The 27,628-nt window shown below is 45.4% G+C and overlaps 1 protein-coding gene across 1 annotated transcript; it reads left to right on the top strand.

The window, feature by feature from the left end:
- Nucleotides 1-27,472, top strand: LOC103194750 (BRCA1 associated protein). Its single transcript, XM_007938172.2, has 12 exons — nucleotides 1-196; nucleotides 1,400-1,561; nucleotides 2,248-2,446; nucleotides 3,864-4,053; nucleotides 10,325-10,438; nucleotides 12,246-12,394; nucleotides 16,392-16,467; nucleotides 16,898-17,036; nucleotides 17,404-17,513; nucleotides 20,122-20,211; nucleotides 24,591-24,694; nucleotides 27,109-27,472. The coding sequence occupies exons 1-12, from the start codon at nucleotides 115-117 to the stop codon at nucleotides 27,470-27,472; spliced, it is 1,779 nt and encodes a 592-aa protein (XP_007936363.1). The 5' UTR covers nucleotides 1-114.
- The last annotated feature ends 156 nt before the right edge of the window (nucleotides 27,473-27,628 follow it).

The following is a 27,628-nucleotide window of genomic DNA, read 5'->3' as shown; positions in this document are numbered from 1 at the left end:
GGCGGCCGCCCTGAGGCGGTAGCGACCCTGCTGGCCCCTGGCTACTCGGCCTCTCGGCTCGCCCCTCAGCCCCACTTGAGCCCGCCGGGGCCCGCGCCGGCCAGCACCTGCCCTATGAGTGTGTCACTGGTTGTCATCCGACTGGAGCTCGCGGAACACTCGCCTATCCCCGCCGGCTTCGGCTTCACTGCCGCAGGTGAGTCCCTCGACCTCGTCGTCTTCCCTGTAGTCGGCTCCTGGGCCTTACGGCTCGCCCCCAAAGCACGGAGCCAGGCAAAGGCCGCGGCGAGGCCTTTTGTGTCAGGAAGAAGCTAAAAAGTGGCTAGGGTTCTTTTCATCCCGTCCATCCTCAGAGGCCTTCCCAGACGTCATCTCTGGGAAGTCCTTCCCGGGCTTTCCTTCCCTGCCTCTTCCCACGGGCACTCTGCTCATACCTGGCGTGCCTCCTTCGCCGCCTGGGTTAGATGTGAGTTGTGTGATTGTCTCACTTGCCCACCTCTGGGCACTTGAGGGCAAGAACGGGATCCCCGGCGATGCTGACAGTCCCTGGTTTAATTAAATGTTTCCTATTTGGAAGAATACGCGCTTAGACGCCCTGTAGCGGTGGCCATCACTACAAGTAAAGTCGGGTCACGTCACAGCGCTGTATTAGACACCTTGTAAACGTTTTCTTTTTGAATTACCTTTGCAACAACCCTGGGCGGTAGATGGGTGGTATGCCCCTTTCACAGATTGGGAAACTGAGGCCCAGTGGTTAAAAGACTTGCCCCAAATTAGGGGTGGAGCTGGGATTCTAACTCAGGGCGCTGGTCGTGGGAGCCTGAGCCCTTCACCACCAACCAGCCTCCAGCCTCCTCAGTGAGGAGAGCAGCCCTGATTCTGTTCCTTGGAGCTCAAAGTTTTCATTATCTAACAGTAACAGTCATTCAACAAACATTTGAGTGCTGGTGCTGGAGCTTTCCTTGTGTGCACAGTCCGATGTGGTCTCTGCCTTCATGGCGGCAGCAGGTCAGTGGTGGAGACAGTGCTCAGTGTTGAGAGGACACGTGGAATCCCAGTTGTGTGCTGGGACGGGAAAGAGAAGCGACTGGGAGAACTGTTACACAGGGATTTGACCTGGTTGGTTCGGGAGCGGGGCTGGGGCAGGCAGGGAATGAGTCATTGATTGGAAAGTGGAGGTTCAAACTGAAGATGGACTATAGTTTAATGGGTTAAGAGCACTTCCAAAAGCCACACTTGATCTCTGAGTTCTGAAAGTCAGATCAATCGACCTTACTACATATTGGTCAGTCGTGGGGGATGGCAGCAGAGAGAGAAGGGAGCCCTACGGATGGATGATGGATCCGTTGAGAATGGAGAGGATGTTTGATCAGGTATTCATCATTCATGTGTACCTTAGCCGGGGAAATGTCTGATGAGGAGATCAAAAAGAAGACACTAGCTTCAGCAGTGGCCTGTTTAGAAGGGAAGTCACCAGGAGAGAAAGCAGCGGTCATACATCAGCATCTTGGCCGCCGAGAAATGACAGATATAATCATTGAGACCATGAAGTCCAGCCCAGGTATGCTTTCTAACACCCCGGGCTCTCCTCTGTCATGTGAGCCCCTGGGTGCCTGTTTTACATGCTGTTCAGTGAGCTCATGATTTGATCTCTGCCATGCATATATCTCTTGTGCCTGTGTGCCTTACGTGAAGCTGTCAAACCGCCATTTCAGCTTCTCCAAATATTATTTCTAAGTGAATCCTAACAAGCTGAGTTGTGAGTCTGTCAGTGGGGGGGAGCTACTCACCACCCAGGTAAGTGGTGGATCATGAAGTGACTCTGGCTAAGCATGTTGGCCATCCCCCTGCTCTGCCAGCGTTTGCCACTTAGGGGAGTGGCTGTATAGTGCATTCCCAGCATGGAGGTGGTAGGGACTGGCCAGTTAAGTTTTCAGACCTAATAGCCCTGAGTGTCTCTCCCAGTTAGGGGTACCTGACAGAAGACACCTCCTTGGGTTATGGTACTGCCAAATTTAAGAGCCATCCTCAAGTTTCTGAGGGTGTTACTGAGATTTTTATAGGGCAGAGAGAGAGTTCAAGTTGACATACTTCCCCCCCAAACTTGGCCATTCTGTGAATATGGTTCTTAATGTGGTACAATTTCTCTGTCAAGTGCTTTCCTCCTGCCTCACAATTTTAACCTGCTTAGAATCTTATGCTAACTTTCTATTAGTTTATAATCTGCTGGTTTTTGATTTGTGAAAGATGAACTAAAAACTACAGTAGAAGAAGAAAAGTCTTCAGAAGCAACTCCCACTGCACAGAGAAGTAGAGATCAAAGTAAAGAATGCGTAAATGCTGCTCCCGATTCTCCATCCAAACAGCTTCCAGAGCAGATTTCATTCTTCAGTGGAAACCCGTCAGTTGAAATAATTCATGGTATTATGCATCTGTACAAGACAAAGTAAGAAAAACCTGGATTTCCTTTTGGGTTGGTCTATTTTTTTTTCCATTGGACAGAGAACAAGTCTCTTGCCCTGGAGGGAAGTAGATATTTTAAGCTTCAAAAGGATATTACTTTCATGTGTTGTGTTAGAGAATTATTAGATGTTTTATGTTTGATTAATCTTCGGATTGGGCCAAAGCTTCCCCTTATGGAAAAAACATGTGTACATACACTGAAGAAAATACCAAAAAAAATGTTCCCTTAGCAGTTCGGCATGGAAGGTGATTGGAGAATAGAACATAAAAGGAAAATTGTAGAGGGTCCGTAGTGTCACTGTAATCTTTTACATCACCAAATCTTTACTAAAGAAGCTGCAGACAAGTCAGCTAACTGATCACAGTTTCATCTCCTTTCTACCCTTTTCTGTGGTCCCAGCAAAGGTTGCTGGAGGTCACGGGAAAGGAAGTATTTGGCTTGATAATTTAAAAGCTGGGCCATCATCAGCTCTTTGGGTAATTGGTAGCTAATCTCTTAAAGGCTGTTTTTGCCCGAGCTTGTTTGCCAGGTCCCACTGGGAACACAGCAAATATTCAGGGAGCCATTTTGGATCACAGCTGTCGAAGTGGGAGGTTTTTCTGTCTACTGTTACCCATTTCAACCAGGCAACACTCTCTGTCTCTTCAGAGTCACAGCCTCTTGGGTTAGACTTCTCTTTCCTATATTTAGAGCTTGTTTCTAGACCCTGTGAGGGAAGTCTGTCACTAGAGTTGTGTCTCTACGTGAGCTGATGAGAGACTGTTAGTCAAAAACTAATGAGAAAGGAGAAACTGCAATATATATATATGTGTGTGTGTGTGTGTGTGTGTATTTGTGTGTATATATATACACGTATGTGTGTGTGTGTGTGTGTGTGTATTTGTGTGTATATATATACACGTATGTGTGTGTGTGTGTGTGTATATTTTTTTTTTTTACCGAACTTAAAAGAAGGTTGGGCAATCCTACTTCCGTAGTGATACTGCCTCGGAAACCCAAGGAGGGGTCGCTATGAGTCGGGGCCGACTTGACGGCAAATAACAACAACAACAAAAAAAAAAACTAATGAGAGTAAGAAACCAATGAGTGTTTCTCTAATGCAGATTTATAACTCTAATAAACCTTTTTAACTGAGGATTAAAAATTCCAGCGGGAGGGGTGTAAAGTAGAACATTTTAAAGCCTACCGCAAACTCCATTGCAGATACCTCTAAGGGAGCCTGCATTTACTTGCTAGCGAATAGTTTTGAATAAAATATGACAGGCTGTTTAAGTTGATTTGTGAAATACTACACGTTTTATGTTTTTCCTATTTTCTTGGGCATGAAAGTTGTGTAATTAGCATTGTCGGAACTACCATACCTCATCCATTCAAGACAGTCTAATTATTGTCTCATTAGTAAGATGACCTCCTTAAAAGAAGACGTGAGGCGCAGTGCCCTGCTGTGTATTCTCACAGTCCCTGCTACAATGACCAGTCATGACCTTATGAAGTTTGTCGCCCCATTTAATGAAGTAATTGAACAAATGAAAATCATCAGAGACTCTACTCCAAACCAGTATATGGTGCTGATAAAGTTTAGTGCACAGGTAAACGTTAAGATATTAAAAATCTCTTTCCCACAGAAACTGTTTTTGAATCTGTGTGATAATAGCTGTGTGTGAGTACAACATTTTGCATTTAAGATTCTAGACATATGTGTGTCTTCCAGGGTATTGTAATAATAGGTGTATTTCTGAATTCAGAGTTGTAATTCTAATCATGCCCATACCTTTTTTTTTTTTTTTTTTTTTAAGTTAGAGGAAGCGCAGATGGCAGTTTGGAAGATTGAGGAGTTCTTGGGCTATCGTTAGATTTTTTCTTAATTTTTATTGTGATTTGTATGAAAATTTATAGAGCAAATTCATTATCCATAAAGCAGTTCGCATACACTTTGTCTCTTGACATTGACTGCAATTTCCCACAGTGCAACAGCTCTCCTCCCACTTCCTCCCCATAGTTACTTCTTTCCTGTGTCCTTCCCTCCATGCACTCCTGCCCCCTGAGCTGTCTCCCTGTGCATACACAGCCCTTCTATTCTCCCATGATTGATCTCTCCAAGGAGTGTGTCTACCTAATGTAAATATTCAGCTCATATGCCTGTCTTTTATTTGGCTGGAAGCCACAGGACTGGGTTCAATTCCAGATCTGAAGGGCAGCTAGGGGCCATAGTCTCAGTGGTTCCACCAGGCTCTATCAGACCAGCAAACCTGGTCCCTTTTTTTTTTTTTTAATGATTTTGAGTTTTGTTCCACATTGTTCTCCCACTCTATCCAGGATCTCCTACACAAATCTCCGTCTGAGTGGTTGACAGTCGTAGCCGGGCACCATCTAGTTCTTCTGGTCTCTTAGTCATATAGTCATGCCCATACTTTTTTATAGATTGGGGTACGTGTGAAATCTGGTTTTTTGTTTGTTGTCTTTAGTAGTAACAATTCCAGAAGAGTAATAGTTCCCAAACCTTCTGAAGTTGATACCTTACCATTTGCGTTAATAACCCTGCTTCTTTCACTCTCTTTTTAAAAGGTACTCTTTGGTGTATTTTAGAAATAAAATCTTTTGTTTTTTTATTCTTTTGTTGGACCAATAAGATTTTGTGACATTCCTTTTAAGTATTAAATATGTTTTTGAGTTCTGCTTGGAAATTACTGTAACAGACAGAGACATTGAAAGAATGGTGCCGTTTTCATTGTTAGTGGTACCCTGTGCACTGTAGCAGGTGTTTTTGAACTAGGAAGATTTTGCCATTCATGCCATTTCATTTATTGCATTAGGCAGCACTTTCCACAATCCTCAGTTACAAAGATATTAGAAAAGTATCCTCTTGGGTTTGCATATTCATGAGTATGTATGATTTCATATGAGTATAAAAATGAGGTGTGTTCTAGGAATAATTCAGATTATTAAAGAGCTCCCAAGCCCTTAGATTTCGTTCAGTTTGGTTTTTTAAAAGTAGCCTATTATATTTTTCTATTGCAATTTTATTAAGTTTTAAACTGCAGCTTTGTCAAAAATTACTACTTTAAAAAAAAAGAAATTACTTCTGTCCCACCTCATTCAAAACAGCCTTCCTGAATTTGTCCCAGAAAAATAATTCCAGATTGCTGATTGACAGATGTGGGTGTGCCTTTAGGACCATTACCCATGGCCTCTTTGACATGTCGCTAAGATGTGTGGGTAAAAAGGAGCACACGACACGAGGTTACACTTGCCCCCTCCTCCTTCCCCTTTACAAAAATCCAGAGCGGACAGCATAGCAGCCACAGGGCCACTGGCCATAGGGCAGAAGCTAAGAGAAGTGAGACTTGGATTATATCTGGGCCATTTGTAGGCCCCAGAGAGAAGAGCCTTGGTGTGAAGCCCAAGGTACACAGTTGTCACTTCTTAACCTTTATAGCAGAGGAGCTCTGGTAGCATAGTGCCTAAGGCACTTGACTGCTAACCAGAAGGCTGGCGGTTCAAACCCACCAGCCACTCCTCGGAAGGAAGCTTGGGCATTCCTACTTCTGTAGTGATACTGCCTCGGAAACCCAAGGAGGGGTTGCTATGAGTCGGGGCCGACTCGATGGCAAACAACAGCCTTTACAGCATAATGCCTAAGGCACTTGACTGCTAACCAGAAGGCTGGTGGTTCAAATCCACCAGACACTCCTCGGAAGATGGGGCAATCTACTTCTCTAGTGATACTGCCTCGGAAACCCAAGAAGGGATCATTATGAGTCGGGTCGACTTGATGGTACACAGCAACAACAACCTTTACAGGGTACCTCACCATTGAGGAAAACACTTAAACATGGATTTCAACTGTCCTGTAGACTTAGTCTTCAAAACTCGTGGAAAATAGAAACGCACTTGAAAACTGCTTTCACTGAGCATCACAGGGCCTTCTAAGGTCCCTGAGGAACTTTGCAAGTAGTGGGCAAGTGGTACCTTAAAACTCTAAAATCTGGTGGCATGTGTAATAATGAGGACAGTGATGATTGTAGGTAACCTTTATGGACTGTTTGAGTGGTTAAGCACTCAGCTGCTAACCAAAAGGTCAGCAGTTCAAACCTACCAGACTCTCTGCAGGAGAAAGACATGGCAGTTTGCTTCCATAAAGATTACAGCCTTGGAAACCCCATGGGTTAGTTTACTCTGTCTTATAGGGTCGCTATGAGTCAGAATCATCTTGATGGTGGCATGTTTGGTGTTTGGTTTGTGCTATACCACTCACAGTGCTAATGCTTTACTTGCCTCATTTAATTCTCAACAGCCCAAGGAGGTAGACAGATAGTGTTGTTATCCTTGTTTTACAGATGAGGAAATGAATGCCAGAGAGAAGTTAGTCATTTACCCAGGGGTCACACAACTAGAAATAAGGGCTGAGCTAGGATGTGAGCCCTCACTTGTAATCCCTAGGACGTCTACCTGTTCTCAAAGGAGTGGAAGGAAAGCGTGGGAAGGGAAGTCATTCTGTAACAGCAACACTTGAGGACTATATTTATTGCATATAAAGCACCCACGTAAACATCACACGCTCATATAACATGTATAGGAAACTAATGCATGAGGGGATTGTGGGGTTTGCTAAAAACAACATGCGCATTATTTGTGTAAAAATATGGTGCTCATTTTTACTTAACAACTAAGAGCAAGTGACATATGGGCAACATCTCATTAATAGATTGGGAAAAACATATTAGACCAAAATAGACTTTTAAAATTATCTGAAGTCTAATAAAGCCACAAACTTCCCTGTAGCAAATGGCTGCTCCTCATAATGTGTAGATAATTCCATGAATATTTTATTTTCACTGTAATTGGATTTTTTTTTGCACGTCTGCGTGTTCTCCCACCTCTATCTTTGGATCAAGTGCAGGTTGCTCCTATTGATAGATGTTGTCTGAGGCTGTAAAACAGCTGCTGCATGCTCTTCCCAGTGGGGATAGAACCCTTGGTATTGTGGGTTGTATTATTACTTAAAAACGAGCTCTGATGGTGTAGTGGATAAGGTACTTGACTGCTAACTGGGAGGTCAGCAATTCAAACCCATCAGCAGCTCTTCGGAAAGAAGATTGGGCTATCTACTTCCATAAAGTTTAGGCGCTCTGGTGGCGTAGTGCCTGAGGCATTTGACTGTTAACCAGAAGGCTGGTGATTCAAACCCACTAGCTACTCCTCGGAAGGAAGGTTGAGCAGTCTACTTCTTTATGATACCACCTTGGAAAACCAAGGAAGGGTCACTGTGAGTGGGATCTGACTTGACAGCAGTGCATTGCAATTGCATTATTACTTACTGCTAACCCTGGACGTCAGGATCTGAGGCCCGTCCTGCGAAGGCGTTTCTAAGAGCTCCTGACACTCTGCTGGTTGTTGTTGTTGTTATGTGCTGTCAAGTCAGACCCGACTCACAGCGCTAAAATGGGCGATAGAAAAGTGGGAAGACTGCACCCTGTCAGAAAACTTGCGAGACCCAGGAAAACAAGGAGGTCCGGCCGAATTCTGGCTCTCACAGGTTTAACTGTCGTTAGTGGGGACAAAAATGACAGATAACTTCTCCAGTGAGTGTGTCGGCTCATATGCAGTGGTGTGCCTCGGGTGGGCGAGGAGACTGCTCTTGAGAAATAAGTTCTCACTATGGTTCGTCACTGTGACAGTGACAGACCCTTGATCATAATGGATTTTTTTCTTTCCCTCGGTTCATCTTGAAAAGAGAACATAGAAGGGAACTTGGGGCTTGGGGAGCTGGGTTTCTTTAAATTTTGGGCTCTTAAATAAAAGAGTTGTTTGTTCTCTGCTTTGTGTTGTTAGCTTCAGGTTTTTGTAATCTTGTGTATTGATGTTCTCTCCTCTCCTGGCACATATACTGGGTGCTCAGTGGGTAGCTGGACAAATGAAGCTAAATTTCTGATACTGAGATGTTTAAGGAGGAGATCATTGTGTTCACATTGGGGAATCTCAACCGTTTATAAGTGTTCTCATTTCAAAAACATGCATATCTTTGGTGTTAACTGATAAGTCCCCCGAGAAGGGGTGAATGTGTCTGATGTTGAGTGATCTTGTCACATGCCCTGTGTCATGAACCTTGTCCGTTCCTCTGAGGGGGCCTGGGTGCTTCAAGAGCATTTTCAGAGCTGGGTGTGAGGAGGAGTCAGCCTCATGTGCGGCAGTCAGTCCCCTCAGTCCACGAATCCATTAGCTCGCTGTGCTTCCTGCTCAGCCAGAAGCTTTCCAAAAAAAAGGCCAGTGCTCTTGAGAAAGGTGGGGGTGATTTTAGGTGCCTCTATTATATTAGAGAAATTCATTACTCAACAGCTGGCTTTTAACATTTGGATGAAGTTAAAATGCACTGCACCCGACACTCAGATTGTTTCCTGAAGGGCAGGCCTTCCCTACCCCCCATCTCCACCCCAGTGAAAACCGCGTTCAGAATTGGTCCTCCTTCCCAGCTGTGTAGCTTACTTAGTCATATTAACAGAGCAGAAATAATCAAGAATCCGCATTTGAATTACATCATCAAAGTAGAATTAAAAGCTGCTGAGAAACTTCCGGAGGCTGTAAGATTCAGAAGCCCTAGGAGGGTAGAAAAGGGGGACTATTTTTATCTGAGAGAACCTGGATCCCTTCCTGGCGATTGACAGTGTGGCACTTCCTTTCACAGAAACCCCCAGAAACAGGCTGCGTAGACAGGTTGGTAGGGCCAAAGCACACAACTTCCTGTGTTTGGGCTTATGCCCAGGTGGGAGTGAAACCCAGACAACCCTTGGCCTCCTAGATGCCTCTAAAATATGGAGTTTAAACCTGGAACCATCTCTTTGTTGCTTCCTACTAAGGCTGGCTGGCCTGTAGAACATTTGCATTACCAATGTCCATATTCACAAATGCACATGCACCTTTGCAGCTGTGTCTAACGGTGGGTGTTGCCCCTTAGTCCATCTGTCTTTTGTTCCTAAGGAACAAGACAGGTTCACCTTGGGCCTCTTGACCTTGGCTGAGAGTTTTGCTTTCTGTATCGGATATGAAGTTGTTGCCTAAAACCTGATGGGATCCTTATCTGCCTGCCATGTACTGTTAGTATTATTTGGTTCATCGAGAAGATGGGGGAGCTCTAGTGGCGTAGCACGTAAGGCATTTCACTGCTAACTAGAAGGCTGGCGGTTCAAACCCACTAGCCACTCCTTGGAAGGAAGCTCGGGCAATCTACTTCTGTAGTGATACCACCTTGGAAACCCAAGGAGGGGTCGCTATGAGTCATATCCGACTCAACAACAGTGAGTTCGGTTTTTTTTTTTTTGTTTGTTTGAGAGGATGGAGTTAGCTGTTCACTCCACACCAGTTCCATTGGTCCTTTGTTTTTTCTGACAGTAATGCCGGCGTTTTGTACAGGAACCTTCCCCCCCCCCAATAATCTATTTTATTTTGAATTGGTAAAAGCTTTTCTACAACAGATGTCAGTTATGATTTGGTTCCAAGCTTTGCAAAACTGAGTGCTGGCTTTTCAGCTGCTGTGAAAGTGCTGACCAAAGACAAAGTGATATCCAAGGAAATGCTGAACGTTGGGGGGCATATTACAACTGCCATCAGCCTATTGCCTGCCAGCTCCTGCAGGTTCAAGTAGAAACTCCATAGCCCAGGAAGCCTTGTGGTCGTAGGCTGTTGGCCCTCAGAGTTCAGTCAGCCAGTGAACCTGCATCTGTACATGTTCCTTAGGGCGCTTGCTTTCTTTTCTAAATACAAACTTCAAATACTGACGAGAATAACTGAAGCCGTGCATCTTGAATATAAAGCAGGTTTGTTCTAACGATCTCTCGTTTTTTTCTTTTCCTCGTTGGGTCATAGGCTGATGCAGATAGCTTTTATATGGCATGTAACGGCCGCCAGTTTAACTCAATAGAAGATGATGTTTGCCAGCTGGTCTACGTGGAAAGGGCTGAAGTGCTGAAATCGGAAGATGTAAGTGCAAATGACTTTCATATTTGAGATAAGTGTCAAAATGGTGTAAGATTGAGTGTTAACAGTATTATCTGTGGAAACGTCCAGAATGAGCCAGTCCACAGAGACTTCTGTGGTAGATAAGTGGTTCCCCAAGGACTGGGGAGTGGGAACGACTATTGACGGAGTGGTGGAAATGTTCTAACCTCGACAGTGGTGATGCTTGCACCATCTTGTGAACACACTAAAAAAATAGAATTTTGTGCTTTCAAATGGTGAATTTCATGTTACGTGAATTTGATCTCAGTCTTTTTAAATTGCCAAAAAAAAAAATGTTTTAAGACAAAAGGTCTTATCTGTGTTGTCGAAACTGGGTTTTCAACTCTTCCAAATAGATGAAACGTCACCTAGAACCAAAAGATGTGTTTTGGATTGTAGCTGTTAACCTTGATCTCCTTCAAATTCCTGGTGCTGATTCACTTTGATAGCAGAGCCTGACTGCACGGAGCTGCTGCCCTTGGTGGAAACCTTCCCCGCACTGTACAGTCCACTGATCATTTTGTGGTGCAGTTTCAACTCTGTTCTGCTTTTAGATTTACCTTCTTTCCTGGTTGACCTGGAATCGGCTTGATGGAAATAAATCCTCCTTAGATTGTCTGTCACTGTTGTTATGCTGGGTGCCATCAAGCTGACCCTGACTTTCAGCGACCCCATGGGACAGAGTAGAACTCCCCATAAGGTTTCCTAGGCTGCAGTCCTTACCGGAGCAAATCACCAGGTCCTCCTCCCACAAAACCACTGAGTAGGTTTGAACTACCAACCTTCTGGTTGGCAGTCGAGCACTTAGCCATTGTGCCACCAGGGCTCTTTGCTCTCCCATCACATTAAGGGGGATAAAATCTGGTCGGTGATAAATGTGGCTCTCTTGTGCCCAGTGCTGTGCTAGGCCTGTTTTAGAGACACTTCCCAAGTGACGTGGCTTCTTGAGAAATGTCAGCCCTGCAGGCCTCTGATTTTTCTCAAGATGCCCTTGTGTGTGTGCCTTCCCCAGTTTCACATGAGTGGTTCCTACTCACCTGTTGGCTGTTTGGCTGTTAGGTCTCAGGTGAGACATGGCTTGCTTTCTTTGAGGTGTCTTTCCTGACCAGCTAGACCAGATCATGCCCCTGCTTCACACCTGTTGTAACTTCCTTTTCATTTTCTTCATAGCACTTACACTGATTGTAACCTTATTTTTTTTATTATTTGATTTTTGTCCCTATACTCTGGGCCCTGTCAGGGCTGAATCTGTTTCCATTGACCATTGTTCCTTACCTAGAACAGTGCCTGACTCACAGCAGGGACTCAATAACTATTTGTTGAAGGAGTAAATACAGAAGCTCAGTGTTGTGGATAGTGCCATCACCAACTAGACAGTGTTAAGGTTTTTTTTAACTCTGTGGAAAAACCGTTCAGAACCATTCCTGTTCTACTGTTTTTATTCCTTTGTATTCTCTTATAGTTGTACATGTTTAGAGTGAGAGCTTGGGAGTCTGGTCACATTTTAGAGTTACCTGTTTGCATTTTCCCAGAGTATCCAGTCCCTCAAGGGCAGGACTCTTACCTGTTCTGTTCACTTATCATCCAGTGTTGGGAACATAGGGGGTGCAATCACTATTTGTTGAATGAACGAGTAAATGCAAATGTCACCCATTTAAATTATCTAGAGAGAGGCATGATGTTGAAATTACCTTGCAAGAGTTAAAAAGCTGCAGGGCAACTGTTGTTGGAAACAGGAAATCAGAGCTGGAGTTGAAAAGTGTAGCTTATGCTTGTTGTGTCCCTGTAGGGTGCGAGCCTCCCCGTGATGGACCTGACCGAGCTCCCCAAGTGCACAGTGTGCCTGGAGCGCATGGATGAGTCTGTGAACGGCATCCTTACCACATTGTGTAACCACAGCTTCCACAGCCAGTGTCTACAGCGCTGGGACGACACGACGTGAGTGCGTAGCCCCCACAGAGCCAACAGGCACCCTTCCCCAGGATTAAAGCTAGAACTGGTGGCGTAGTGCCTAAGGCATTTGACTGCTGACCAGAAGGCTTCTGGTTCAAACCCACCAGCCACTCCTCGGAAGGAAGATGGGGCAATCTACTTCCGTAGTGATACCGCCTTGGAAACCCAAGGAGGGGTCGCTGTGAGTCAGGTCCTACTCAATGGCACATAGCAACAACAACAATAACTGGCAGATAATAACTGCTGCAGGTACGCAGGTGTAGATAGCTGGGTGCCACATGGTAAAGTGGTCGTACAGAAGAGCCTTCCATTCTCCACCTTCCTTTTCCTTGGTTCACATAGGTATCTGCATCCTTGGACCAGGTCCTCTTTAGTATGCTGAGTTTCGGTCCTTGTGCAGTTTTCCAAAGCAATGTGAGTCGTTCTTTCCTTCTAAGAGGCAGGGAATGGAAAAAAGAAACAAGGCAGCTTAGCCTTGAGCGTCTTTTGCTGAAACCACATCTCCATCTGAAATCTTATTTATCACCTGTACTTGGGGACAGCCACTTACTTTGACTTTCTTCTCAACTGGACTACAGCAGCCTGATGTTTTAGTTTGTCCAGGCTGTTGATGGCACAGTGGCCAGTATACCCAATAGCAGTCACCTGGTAAGAGGCACATACCTGCAGTACCCTGTTTCACAATCCAACAGAGCACTTACTCGTCGAGAGGTACTGCCGTAGGCGCAGAGCTGAGAGGTGGCCTGTGGCTGCCTTTTTAAACCAGGGGTAGTTACTCATTTTGTAGACTGCACCGTAAGACTTAGCTAGAAAGGTGGTTCAGACACCAACCCTCATAACACAGAAGGAAAGGTGGAAAATCAAATAATCTCACAAATAAATGTGAAAGCACAGCCGTCACAAGCATTAGGAAGGAACAGCGGGCAGCACTGTGGCAGCAGGGTCAGCCGGAATTGTCTGAGACGTGGCCTTTGAACCTGAGGGGTGAGGACACAGAGGGACTCAGGAGAACACACTGGGCCGCAGGAGGGGTGCACTTGGGAGGGTGGAACCATTCAAAGCCTGGGAGTGAAGAGAAATGGAACTTCACAGGAATCTGCTCTCAGCTCACTGTGAGCCGAGGCTGGGAGGAGAGCACCGGTTCTGTGTGCAGGAAACTGGCCTGTTCGCTTGTTTGCTGCTGGCCTTATAGCTGGCGTGGGCCTGTTGCATCGTGGGAGTGCAGTAAATGTCCTTGCGCACACGCTGACCTTTGGGTGGCATGGAGCACTCGCGTTCAGCTGGAGGAGACGCTTGCCTCAGTCCACAGTGTCCTCAGCCAGTCTGTTCTGGAGCATCTCTGGGAGCTCTTCTGAGACTTGTCCAGGTTTACAGTCACCTTAAATAAAGCCACACTGAGCTGTGTGCTTGCATAAAAGTCTTCCATATCCTGGGTCCATCTGGTATCCCATTCTGGACACTTCTTTGCTCCCTGCCTCTCCACTTTTACTTTCCGTATACATTAGCTATCATAGAACTGGAGCATTTTGAAGTTGGAAGTTTCCTCAGAGACCATCTTACCAAGTCTCTTCAGGGTACAGAGAAGAAAACTGAGGCCCAGAGTCCTCCCACTATAGGGTCGCTATGAGTCAGAATCGACTGGAAGGCAGTAAGTTTGGTGCATACAGTGTGAGGCACAGTGTTTCCCTCAAAAGCATACAGCTCATTTAGCAAGTGGGTTTTGACCCTGGGTATGTGAACACTACAGTGCCTGCTGCCGAAGGAAGAATCAGTCAGGCCTCCTCAGGGATGTCCTGTCTGCTAAGGGAGGCACACATAGACAAGAGTACACATGCTTCAAGGTAGAAGTTGGAGGAGATGGAGAAATGGGGTTGCAAGGAAGGCTGCAGGTAGGAGCCAGCATGGGTACGGCCTCTCAAAGGGTGTTTTTTTTTCCACGTTTGGAGAAGTTGTCGGGAAAGGGCATTCTGGGAGGGTGTCCCCAAAAACCTCCTTGGGAAAATAAAAATTCAAATTAATTCTTGGAGGGGAAGGCAGAAAGAATTTAATAAACTTAATTATTTTTTAATAGACGCTTATATAGGTAGAATTTAATAGAATCCTGCTTGTATTATAGATAACTTTATTTTTGTAACTTTTTCCCTTTCTGTTGTCAGGATCAGATTTGTATTTCAGCAAAGCTGTTCTAGCACTATGTAGAGAATTAGGTTTAGAATTAGTTTGTTGTTTTCTTATCCAGCCACTATCACCCAGAGAAGGGATGACACGGAGCTAATTCCCACCTTTAACGAGACTCCTTGTCACTTACTGGCTGCCATTTTGTTGTTGTTGTTACTCTTTGTGAGCTTATGTTGTTTCTCTCTCGATATTAAAAAGAGAGACTGGATCCTTTAGCCTTCTCATTGGACACAGATGGAACCTCCTTACCTGTGACGGTAATGTTGTGTCCTTCCTCCTGATTTCCCTGTCTTGGTTTTATTTCTCAGTTGGGCAACAGATGAAACTCATATGGGTTGTGTCTTGAGCCGCCTTTATTCTCGATGCCGGTTCAGTTAGCCTTATCTCTTTAGCTACGACAGCCTGCTTTCTGTTGTTTTTGCTCTTAAAAAACCCAGACTCATTGCCATTGAGGTGATTCTGACTCATAGTGCCTATAGCACAGAGTAGAACTGCCTCGTGGTATTTCCGAGGCTATAATCTTTATGACCCACCAGCCACTCCTCGGAAGGAAGGTTGGGCAATCCTACTTCCTTAGTGATACTGCCTCGGAAACCCAAGGAGGGGTCACTATGAGTCGGGGCTGACTCGACGGCACATAACAACAACAACAACAATCTTTATGAAGCAGTCTGCTACATCTTTCTCGTGTGAACTGGCTGGTGGTGCAAACTGCCAACTTTTGGTCAGCAGCCAAGCACTTAGCCACTGTGCCACCATCTCACAAATATGTTTACGACTAGTATTAGCATTGCTTAGTTATTGAGTAGGAGCTCTGGTGGTGTAATGCCTCAGGCATGTGACTGCTAACCAGAAGGTTGGTGGTTCAGACCCACCAGCCACTCCTCAGAAGGAAGACTGGGCAATCTACTTCCATAGTGATACTGCCTTGGAAACCCAAGGAGGGGTCACTGTGAGTCGAAATCGACTTGATGGTAGTGAGTTTGTTTGTTTGTTTGGTAGTTCTTGAGTATAATAGAAAGGGAGGAGTGGGTTTTTTCAGTGCCATCTTTATTTACACATCACTGGTATCTTTCTTGCATAGTAAGATGTCATATGTATTTCAGAAAAACAAACCAAAGCCACTTGCCATAGAGTCAGTTCCAACTCACAGCGACCCCCATTGGGCTTCTGAGGTGGTAAATCTTTACAGAAGTAGGTTGTCTCATCTTCCTTCCGCAAAGTGGCTGGTGGGTTTGATGGTTAGCAGTCAGATGCCTTAGACGCTGTGGCACCAGAGCTCCTTGTGTGTATTTCAGAAGTACATTAGCAGTTTTGTTTACTTGTTTTTAATTTGATTAAATTTACTGCAGATTTTATTTCCAACTTTAATGACCAACCTTGAGAAGGCAGGGTATATTTTGAATGATTGAAATCTTTGGGAAGTGTGGGTCAGGTAGATTATGTGAAGTAAAAACATCTTATGGATAACCAGGTATGCAGCAATAATCTGTCTCGAGTCCCTCGTTCTAACAGGTAAATATTTAGCTCTTGGATTATCCGAGCTTTATGTAGGAAGGTGGGAAAGAGTAAGAGGCATCAATATTCCTCATTTCTTCTGCTTTATCAACATTTTATATTTTTAATTTTGTTCACGAATAACTTGAAAACATTTTGTCTTTTGAATGATATCCTTAGTTACGATCAACTTAAAAAGAATATATAAGAGAAGAGAAATACAAAATTCAGGTTTTGCTTTTATGTGCTCTCTAACAGCTGTGTTTCCTATTTGATCTGAATTTGTTGTCTTTTGGTGTCCTGGTAGGTGTCCCGTGTGCCGATACTGTCAAACACCAGAGCCAGTCGAAGAGAATAAGTGTTTTGAGTGTGGCGTTCAGGAAGTAAGTAACAGGTACAGGAAAGGAATAATGAACCCCCAGCTACTGTCGTCTGGGGTTTTCTTCTGCCTTGTGTGGCTTAAATTCCTTGAAATTCTTATTGAGACTGAATTTTCAGTTTTTTTTTCTTTTGTTTAGGATCGGGAAAGAAATAGAAATACCCAAATGATACTACTTCTAAGAAAGTTTTCTGTTTTTATTCTTTGTTCCTTATAAGGCCCGGACTTTTTTTGATAAATTGTGAATGTTTTTACATAGAGCTCTTGAGAAATCAGGGTGAGAAGATAATTTCGTGTAAATTCACCCTTGATTGTTGAGCTTGAATCATGTATGTATTTAAAACTCCGGTAGAAACAACTCAAAGTCCTACGCTAAGTGAGTCAAGTCATTTGTTTTCATTGAACTGATGAATATCTCACCTTCCTCTTGGCAGAACCTTTGGATTTGTTTAATATGTGGCCACATAGGCTGCGGACGGTACGTGAGTCGACATGCTTACAAACACTTTGAGGAAACCCAGCACACGTATGCCATGCAGCTGACCAACCATCGTGTCTGGGACTACGCTGGAGGTGAACACGCCCTCGCTTTGTAATTTCGGAGTCCTTGTATTTGGAAACTTCCTTGGGAGCTCTCTGCTTTCCCTCACAGTGTGAAATGTCATCTTCCTGACAGCTGTGACAACCTCGAATTCTCACGGTGTCCCTGAGGGCACTGGTACCCGTGAATGGCCTGAATCGCACATTACAAAGAAAGTTCATACTTCCACTCTTGCCCTCTCACTCTCTCTAAAGTTCGAGTGGGTTAGCCCACTTTTAAAGAAATACTACCAAGGCATTTCATTTTGATCTATAACAAAAATGTTGTCAGCGTTAACGCGTATGGAGACCCTTTTCATTCTGAAGAAACAGCTTTTGGTTGACTCATTCTTTTCTTTAGATAATTATGTCCATCGACTGGTTGCAAGTAAAACAGATGGAAAAATTGTACAGTATGAATGTGAAGGTGATACTTGCCAGGAAGAGAAGATCGATGCCTTGCAGTTAGAGGTGGGTTCTTGTAGTTAGTACCAAGTGCCTGTATCTGAGTAAGAGACTTTTCTGCTTTTTAGTTTGAAAGGCTTTTGATTTTGCCATTGACCCACAGGCAGACTTTTTTTTTTGTAAGTTCTATCATTGCTGTGAATGATTGTTAAAATACTTTTATTCTGTTTTTCTCTTTAGAAAGTCTAAGTTTCACTGTACCTTCCTATTTTTGGTGTGATGTTCCCAGTTTTCTCAACTTCAGGATTATGGTTGTCCTTTGAGGCTGCAATAAACCTGGATGTTAAGAATGTTCTTATTGACATCACATTGTTGTTGTCACTAGATACTGTGGGGTTAGTTCTGACTCATAGCGACCCTATAGGACAAAGCAGAACTGCCCCTGTAGGGATTTCTAGGCCGTGCTCTCTACAGAAGCAAAATGCCACATCTTTCTCCCATGGAGTGGTTGTGGGTTCAAACCACCAACCTTTCATTTAGCAGCCAGATGCTTTACCGTTGTGCCACCAGGGCATCTGGCATCATATTAGCAAGTGGAAACTGAACAGACTTGGTCAGGATGAGGAAGACCCACTAGCATCATTCCATGCCCAGGAAGCTTTTTCTCATATTTTGGGCTGGCATGTTATGAATTAAAGGCTTGTATACTCAAAGTAGGAGCCCTGGTGGCACAGTGGATAAATGCTCAGCTATTAACCAAAAGGTCTGTGGTTCTAACCCACTAGCAATTCTATGGCAAGAAAGACCTGGCAGTCTGCTGCCGTAAAGATCACAGCCTAGGAAACCCAGTAGGGCAGAACTACTCTGTCCTACGGAAATCAACTCAATGGCACAAAACAATGACAATATGCAAAGTGTAAATTTTATGAACTAGGGACACAAAACCATCTTTTGGGTCCATCTATACTTGAAGAAACAACAGAAGTTAACATGATTTGATTTCTCTCCGTAGCAGTAAACTTTGTCTACTATTAAGGGGATATAGTATAAATTTTATGTTAATGCAGGGAAAATTTAACATGAGTCCTATTTTGTATAAACTTCCAAAAAGATTTTAAAAACAACTATCTTAACCTTGGGAAGAAATGGACATTTGCAATGTCATGAGACAAAGTGTATATGAACTGCTGTATGGAAAGTGAATTTGCTCTGTAAATTTTCACCCAAATCACAAAAAAGAAAAGAAAAGAAATGGACATTTGAACATTTGCTTATCGCAGAACTCTTAAAGTTCTGAAAGTTTCCGTAAAAAGGCTTATAATAGGGCCGGTATTGCTACCATTAGTAGATTGTGTTGATATGAAAAGAGATCCAACCCTTTACGTTAAGTTTTTAGAATAAGTAGCTCTTCCCTGTTAGTTCTTAGTATGTACACACATTTTGTTCTTTTGGCAAATATTCATTGAGGACTTCTAACTCTGTTGGCATAGTGCCTAAGGCATTTGGCTGGTAACCAGGAGCCTGGTGGTTCAAACCCACCAGCCACTGCTTGGAAGGAAGACTGTAGAGATACCGCCTCAGAGACCCAAGGAGGGGTTGCTATGAGTCGGATTCGACTCGACGGCAGTGAGTTTTTGAGTTTTTTAACTATCACCCATTGCTGGCGCTGGTGAGTAGTGCTGAGCAAGCCTGATGAGATCGGTCGTCTGGGGGCACACATTCCAGCAGCACACCGTGCTTCTGCTCATCCTGTCTGTTGCACTTACAATCTCTTCTCTGGCCTGTTAGCATGTTCAGATCTTGTCTAACCTTCTGAAACGCAGGTGTGAGCTTGCCACTCCTCAGCCGGGAGCCCCTTTTGCCCACATTTCTCAGCATAATGTTCCAATCCTTCCTGTGTACTTTTGGCTTGTCTCCTTTACCTGTCCATACCCTGCCCTCCAGCCTCACCGGTCTCATTCCTTTCTGCAGAGATGAACATTCATGGCTCCCATCTTGATCCAAGAGTTCTTTCGGGCCTCAGATCTATCTGGCTTCTCCTTCTGTTTGTCATGAACCCTCTCAAATGTCCCCTTCTTTCAGAAGTCCTGCCGGATTCTACTGCCATAAGCCATCTGTGCTCTCCCTATAGTCACATAGCACTGTCATCCATTCGTGCAGTCATGTAGCAAACCTTTCTTGACATCTGCCATGTGCCAGACAGTGGGGATGTTGGGATAAAGACATTCTTCTCACTTTTAAGGAGTTCATAGTCCAGTCAGGAGACAGGCTGGTGGACCAGGGATGGAACACTGGTGTCATCGTGCTATTGGTGGTGGGCACAGTGCCGAGGGAGCTAAGAAGGACTGGGAGGGACAGGAGAGCTTCCTGGAGGGGAGTAGATGGGTGATTGGTTTGAGTTGCACTTTGATTTTAACTGTGTGGTTCTTTAAATGATCTGCTTGAACAGAATCAGTTTTGTTTTTGTGACGTATGCTTCTCCTCCCCTGGGTCCTAAGTCCCAGGAAGCCAGGAGTGTAATTGTCATCTCTATGGTCCTCCTGACCAGGGTGTGTCATGTGAAACTGAGGTGTCATATTCCCTCTGATGAGACCATTAAAGTCCAGTTCTGATTGCATTTCAGAGCCTGACCACATCTCTGTGACTGACATTTTGGTTTATTCTCCGTTTCTAGTATTCATACTTACTAACAAGCCAGCTGGAATCTCAGCGAATCTACTGGGAAAACAAGATCGTTCGGATAGAGAAGGACACAGCGGAGGAAGTAAGTGTCTGGTTTGGTGATGGTGCTGAATTGCCACCACATGGCAGGGAGCTTGATGTCGGGTGGGGAAGGCTGAGCACGGGAGAAAAACGGTCTCAGAGCTTCTGCCCTTCAGTCTCATAGACAGGCACAGAACTGTTTTCCTCCAAAAAGGAACCTTGTATTTTGGCATTTAGGGCTCTGGGGAGGGGAGTTATTTTTGTTTTTGAAAGTATATATATTTTTTATTGTGATTTGGATGAAAGTTTATAGATCGAATTCATCTTGCATTCAACGGTTCATACACGTTTTGTTTCATGGCAGTGATTGCCATCCCCAAATGTAACAGCTCTCTTCCCACTTCCTCCCTGGGGTGACTTTTCCCTATGCACTTCTTTCCTGTGCATTCCTGCCCTCTGCGCTGTCTCCCTGCACAAGTGCTGCCCTTCTGATCACCCATGGTTGACTCTTCTAAGGAGTGTATCTACCTGGTATAACTGGTCGATTGGTTGGTTTTTTTAACATCAATCAGGTTTTCTAGTGTGTCATACAGTCCCGTTTAAAAAAAAACAAACCAGAAGTATGTACAAAAGGGTTTGTAACTTGAGTCAGCCAGCTGGTTGGTCATCTTGGGAACAGCTGCTTTGGGGAGCTCACTGGGACTCCAAGGCAGCGAGATGCTGCTGAGCCATTCTGCGTGGAGGGAGATAAACTCGGGCGGAGCACTGACGCTTCAACCACCACCCGGTGCCATTTTGGTCTAGGACAGTGGTTTCCAGATTTTAACAAGAGACTCCTTTAAGGAAGATGCTGCTCACTACTCCATTAGAAAAGAGAAAAGTGGTGTGACTTTGGTGGAAGCCCAGAGATCTGCCCACTTAGTTCTACCCTAGCCCCTGAGCAAACCCACCAGCCACTCCTCGGAAGGAAGGTTGGGCAATCCTACTTCCGTAGTGATACTGCCTCGGAAACCCAAGGAGGGGTCGCTATGAGTCGGGGCCGACTCGAGGGCACATAACAACAACAACAACAGCCCCTGAGGAAGTTCCCTGTCTGAGGAACCCTTTAGGATTCCAAAGAAGATAGCTTAAAAACCAGCGAGCTGTAGAATCCTTCAAGGGTTTGCGTGAAACTAGGGCTCTACGAACCATTCTCAGGACCTGGGGACAATGTCTACATCACTGCTTCCCTTGGTCTTAAATAAGGGCTTTTAGAAATTAGAAGGATTGTTTCAGTAGCTTTGTGAGTTCGCGGGACCACGTGGGCCTTCAGGTAGGGACTGCAGAGCAAGGAGCCAGGGCTACCCTGGAGCGTGCTGCACAGGGCCCAGGCTCCCGCTTGATGCCTGGTGCCTATAACTGAGGAGAAGCCGGCGTTATCAATCAGTGCTTGGGCCCAGCTTACAGTGATCTTTAGTTAAAAGTTCTTGAGAAGATTGTTACAAGAACCTGTAAAGCAATGGAAGTGCCTTTTCCAGAGGCACTGGTCATGTGACTTCGAGTTCTGAATAGTGCTTGATTGGCGTGCCCGTGGCACAGGATACATTCCCCGGGCTCTGGCACGTGATGCTGAGTTACAGACCCACAGGCACGCCTCCCCCTCAGCCTCGTGCTGGGCCCACTCGGGAAGGCTCAGCTCAGGACTCCCCGTCCTGGAAGATTTCACCGTATTCCCTAACGTACGCCAACAAAAAGCAGGTCAGGGGCAGGGAGCCACAAGTGTGAGATGCATGCTTACCGTCCTGTAGGACGAGATACGAAGCTTCTGGCACGGGAGAGGGTGTTTTTGTTTTCTAATAACAAATGCCATTTATCCCCAAGTTGAAGGGCTGTGCTAGCCTTTGGTTGTTGCCACTGCCCTCCCTGGTGACTATTCCTCTGTCCAGCTTCCTCCAGCGGTGCAGCCGCACAGAACTGACCCTGGGGAGCAGGGTGTGTGGGGGAGGGGATGGATGAGGGTGAAATTCATGGGGATCTACTGTTGTAGCCCCAGGGCCTTTGATAGATCATGATTATGGCCCCTGACCAGAGGCCTGTTTAAACAGTGAGATGCACACCTGTGGGAAGGGCCCCAGTGTTTACAGGGCTGTGTCCACATAGTAGGTGAATTCCCCTAAAGACACTGCTTTTTTCTTTGGACTTGCAACTTCATTGAAATCTGTATTTTTCCAGCTGCAGGTTGTGGAGTGAATTTGGTGGGTCACAACAGGCATATTTATTACATAGGGTTTTTATTAAATGGGATAAATGTAAAGTGTCAGAGTTTACCCCATTTATCTTTCCTGAAACTCATCTCAGTCCATCCAGGTCTGTGTGTGTATGTGCTGGGTGTTTCTGACTGTGGGCTAATGGTCAAAAACGCCTTTGAAAATGTTAATTTAAATCTTTGCAATGTTTGTTGGTTGTGATATTAAAAACATGTTGTAGGGTTACTTGGTGTTTCTCATGTAATTTAAATGTATTTGGTTTAAGTATCTTTACTGCCCAAAACATACACAGTTTGGTTCCTTTTGGTAAGGATTTCTGTTCTTTCCTACAACTGTGGGGGTCAGTTCAGGAGAACACGTCAAAGGGTCTAACCCACTGCAATCGAGTCAGATCTAACTCATAGCGACCCCTCCTTAGGTTTCCGAGGTAGTATCATTAACCGAAGTAGATTGCCCAACCTTCCCACCAGCCTTCTGGTTAGCAGTCAAACGCCTTGGGCACTACGCCACCAGAGCTGCTATCAGAGGGTCTGGTGAGATCTTCTTTGAAGAGCCGTTTCCAAGCTGTTTTGATGCTTGCTTGTGACCTAGAGGCATCTTGGGAGGTCTCCCTTTGCTTACGTGTTCTGCCAGCTTAGTGTAGTTGGCCAAAAAAGTTTAATTTCTACAAAGAAATTACTTTCTTATGATGAACCAATCCGTGCTGGTAGGGCCCTGTGAATCCATGTGGAATGTGTGTGAAAAGGAAGCGTGGGAAGTGACGGGCCTTCTTCCAGCCCAGGAGCCGGTGCTCAGGTCTCCTGCAGGAGCTCTGCCGAGACGCAGGTCCCGTGGTCGCTTTTCCTCTGCGGCCGTGAGCACAGAGCTGGAGAACTGCGCGGCGGGGCCAGGTGCTCCAGACGCCCCCCACTCCAGCCCCGCGACCCAGGGCATGCACTTTCTCTAAACCTCAGTTTAGAAAGTTGACATACTTAAGTCAGGACTGTTAGGAGGCATCGATGCGACACTGCTTATCAAATGCTGAACTGATTCTGGGGCCATGGGATTGAAATGCTCACTTCCTTTCAGCTCCTGATATTAGTGCCTCATGGCCCACCTATCCTCCTGCCTAATCTTTAGCCAGCGTCCTGAGACAAGTGGAGTGAGGCACTTCCCACCTGAGTAAATCTCCCTATTAGAAGTCAACGTACAGCATGTTCCTCTCTGACATGTAGTACACGAGAATGTTAAATTTCTCTTTAAGTACTTTAACATATGAATTACATATATGTAGATATGTGTGTGTGTGTGTGTATGTATGTATATATATTTATTTATATATATGAAGCCCTGGTGGTTAAATGCCCAGCTTCTAAATGAAAAGTCAGCGGTTCAAACCCACTAGCCCTCCATGAAGGATAGATGTGGCAGTCTGCTTCTGTAAGGATTTACAGCCTTAGAAACCCTGTGGGGCAATTCTGCTGTGTACTATAGGGTCTCTGTGAGTCAAAATCAACTTGACAGCAGTGGGTTTCCTTATATATATAGTTTACAAAGAAACTTAAAATAAAGGCTGCTTACATTCCATATAGGAGCTCTGGTAGTGCAGTGCCTCAGGCACTTGACTGCTAACCAGAAACCTGGCGGTTCAAACCCACCAGCCACTCCTTGGAAGGAAGGTTGGGCAATCTACTTCCATAGCGGTACTGCCTCAGAAACCCAGGGAGGGGTCGCTATGAGTCAGAAATGACTCGATGGCAGTGAGTTTGGTTTTTTTTTTTTTTTTTTGTATATTCCATATAGCTTTGTGGTACACTGGAAAACTAATAGTGAGTTTAAAAAGCAATCCGAACAGCTAGGATCAGCAGCCACCAGTCCCTTAGATCACCAGTGGACATAAGCTGAGGAGGCGCAGAGACGGTGGTTCAGAGTGCACAGCTGGCTGGGCCGCCTCTGTGCTGCGGCCTGTTCCTCACGAGCAGTTTGGCTTGATAATCACAGCTCGGGATCCTCTGTCTGCAAGGGCACAGAGAATGAGCAACAAGGGGCATTTCTGTTAGAGAAGGCCTTTCCAGTGTCTCTCCGGGTCTGAGTTAGGCTTGTCAAAGTTACAAACAGATCACTTAAAAAAAAAAAAAGGCTTTGTTGTAAGATACCCCCAGCAAGCACAGAAAGTTGCCTGTGTGAAGTGAGTCCGATCTCTCTGTTCTTGTAGATTAACAACATGAAGACTAAATTTAAAGAGACCATTGAGAAATGTGATAACCTGGAGCACAGGTTAAGTGACCTCCTGAAAGAAAAGCAGGCCATGGAGAGAAAGTAGGTACAATTCATTGTCTCTGTCTCTTCTCTGGCTAGCTATGTTATCAAGGCAGGCTCCGTAAACAGGGGTTGGCCTTCATTCCTGTGGAAACACCCTCACTTCCAAGCATTTGCATTGCTAGGTTCTCAGAGGTCTCCCTGTCTGTGAAGAAAACTTACTGTGATTTTTGTTGATTAAGGAATGAAGTATTTTGCGCCAAGTGGCCACCGTGTGGAATGCAGTGCTTGCTATGTCTGTCCCTCCATGTGCTCAGGTGCATGCCACTGCTGCCTAGAGGAAGGGCCAGGGCCTGCAGCCACGTGGGAAAAAGAGTGTGCCTAAGTGGGAGCTCTGGTAACATAGTGCCTAAGGCACTTGACTGCTAACCAGAAGGCTGGCGGTTCAAACCCTCCAGCCACTCCTCGGAAGGAAGATGGGGCAATTTACTTCCATAGTGATACTGCCTCAGAAACCCAAGGAGGGGTCGCTATGAGTCGGGTCCGACTCGATGGCACATAACAACAACAACAAGCTGAAGGTGACGTGGGCCCTGGGCTTGGGCAAGAATGAAAGGCCATGTCGGCTGTGGAACAAAAAACCTGTTAACAGCCTGGCAGAACCATACCCCACATGTTCCCGTAATGTGGGAAGATAGTGGCTGCTCATTGAAATTGCCCTTCTGGCTCAAGTTCCACCCACCGCGGTACTTGATTTTTACCTCTATCCCCAAAGCCACTGCCACTGGGTCATTTCTGACTCACAGTGACCCCCACAGGGTTTCCAAGGCTGTGAGTCCTTATGGGAGTAGATTGCCTCGTTTTCCTCCCGTGGAGCAGCTGGTGCGTGTATGGCAGCCTTCTGGTTCGCAGCCAAACGCCTGGCCCACGGGGCCACCACGGCTCCTTTTTGACCTCCATCATCGTTGTTAGGTGCCATCAAGTGGGCACCAACTCGTAGCGACCCATGTACAATAAAAGGATAGAAAATGAATTTAAATGAGATCATTTTATCTCAAGAAGTGGGGTTGTTTGTAATTAACTTTCGTTTAGAAGTAAATTTAGATTTACAGAGAACTTGCAAAGATAATGCAGAGTTCTCATATACCTGTGACCTGGTTTCCTCCATTGTTAAATGGGCTTTTTGTTGTTATTGTTAATTGTTGTAAAAACAATACTGCAACATTACTAGAAATAAAAATTGAAAATTCTGCTATACTTTCAGGCCCCTTGACTAACTGAACTGTGTTGAAAAGTTAAAACTGAAAATTCTCTTTTGCACCCCCTCTTCGCCCAGGATCCCGCTGTCTAGGGACAGTCATTATCTGTAGCAGTTGAGTAATTTCCAGGTCTTTTGTTCTGTGTCCTTACACAGCTCATATACAGAATCTTTTCTGCAAAAATAGAGTAATGTTAGGAGCTGTCTCTATTTTTTACTATAATTAAATCCAGTTACAGAATACACAGTTCAAATAGACACACACGTAGAGTGAGTTAATAAAGTAACACACACCTAGTACAATCTTCTGTTCTGGAGATTGTATCATGTTGACACACAGAGATTGACCCTGGTCTGTGCAGTGGCTACGTGGCATCCCACTGCATGCCTGAACCCTGTTGACAGACATTTGGGTGCCTCAAGTCTTACGCTAGTATAAACAGGGCTGCAGTGGCCATCTTTCTCCCTGTGTGTTTATTTTTTTGCACGATCCTGAGTATGTCTGTCTGTTCTGTGGAATAAATTCCTGGAAGTAGAGGAGCTGGGTTGAAGAACCTGGGGAGTTTTGAGTTTTAGAGATTTCTCCAAATTGACTTCGAGAGAGTTCGCCCCAGCTCACACCCCTAGTACTTATGAGAGGCATTTTCCCCTTGTCCAAGCTCTGTGGCATTGTAATAGACAAAAACAACGGCATCTCCTGTGTAGTTTTAATTTGTGATTCCCCTCAGGAGTCAGGTGGAGTATCTGGAATGGGCACTCCCTCTTCTTGAAAACTCTCTGGGTGGAATTCTCTCCTTTCTTTCCTCAAACACCGGGAGGTCTGAGCACATGACTCTCCAAGAATTGTCGCTTTTCCTCATAACTTCCTTATTATCGCAGCACTCATCTCTAAGGCACCCATTTAACCACCTGCAAAGACATGACATTGTGCCTGGAGAAAGTGCCCAGTGCCCCAGCCCCTCCAAAGCATTAGACATTTTACCAAGAATCACAGAACAGTTTCTGTTGGAAAAAATTCTGATACTTAACAAAAACTGCCTTGAAGCTTTGCTTGGATTAATGGAGCAGTCTTGCCTCACGCGGCTGATGGCACTGGAGGGAGGAGGGTGCGCCGGGTGGATTCTGGGGTCCCGACTCCTCTGTGCAATCCTGGTGCAGAAAGGGGCCTGGTCAGCAGATGAAAAATGTGCTTTTGTCTCCCTTTGTTTTGTGAAAGATGCACTCAGCTCAACACGAAAGTGGCCAGACTCACCACGGAGCTCAAAGAGGAGCAGGAAATGAATAAGTGTTTAAGAGCCAACCAAGTCCTCCTGCAGAATAAACTGAAGGAGGAGGAGAGGGTCCTGAAGGAGACCTGCGACCAAAAAGACCTGCAGATCGCCGAGATCCGGGAGCAGCTGCGCGACGTCATGTTCTACCTGGAGACGCAGCAGCAGATCGGCCAGCTGCCCGCAGAGGCCCGGCAGGAGATCCAGGAGGGGCAGGTCAGCATCGCCGTGGCCTCCGCGGCCGGCGCCCCCGCCTCAGGGGCCGCCGGGAAACTGCCCTCCAGGAAGGGCCGCAGCAAGAGGGGCAAGTGACCTTTGCAGAGCCGACGTCCCCGGGACCACTCTCCTGGCACTCTGTGTGCTGGAGCTTTCAGCTGCGGGGAGGGTGGGCCCTGACTAAGTACATCAAGTGGGGACCAAGCCCGAGTAGTTTGGATCCTTTTTTCCCAGCGTGTGGCTTCATGAATG

The sequence above is a fragment of the Orycteropus afer genome, unplaced genomic scaffold (genome assembly GCF_000298275.1).
Source record: "Orycteropus afer afer isolate SDZICR_OR568_19922 unplaced genomic scaffold, OryAfe1.0 scaffold00048, whole genome shotgun sequence".
Lineage (NCBI taxonomy): Eukaryota > Metazoa > Chordata > Mammalia > Tubulidentata > Orycteropodidae > Orycteropus > Orycteropus afer.
Note: the sequence above shows the minus strand (reverse complement) of the source record. Positions and strands in the feature narration are given on the sequence as shown.

Coding starts and splice junctions, on each gene's coding strand:
- LOC103194750 (XM_007938172.2), top strand. CDS start 115: ATGAGTGTGTCACTGGTTGTCATCCGACTGGAGCTCGCGGAACACTCG. Junction 16,468..16,897: donor TTGAGTGTGGCGTTCAGGAA/GTAAGTAACAGG, acceptor TCCTCTTGGCAG/AACCTTTGGATTTGTTTAAT. Junction 17,037..17,403: donor TGTCTGGGACTACGCTGGAG/GTGAACACGCCC, acceptor TCTTTTCTTTAG/ATAATTATGTCCATCGACTG.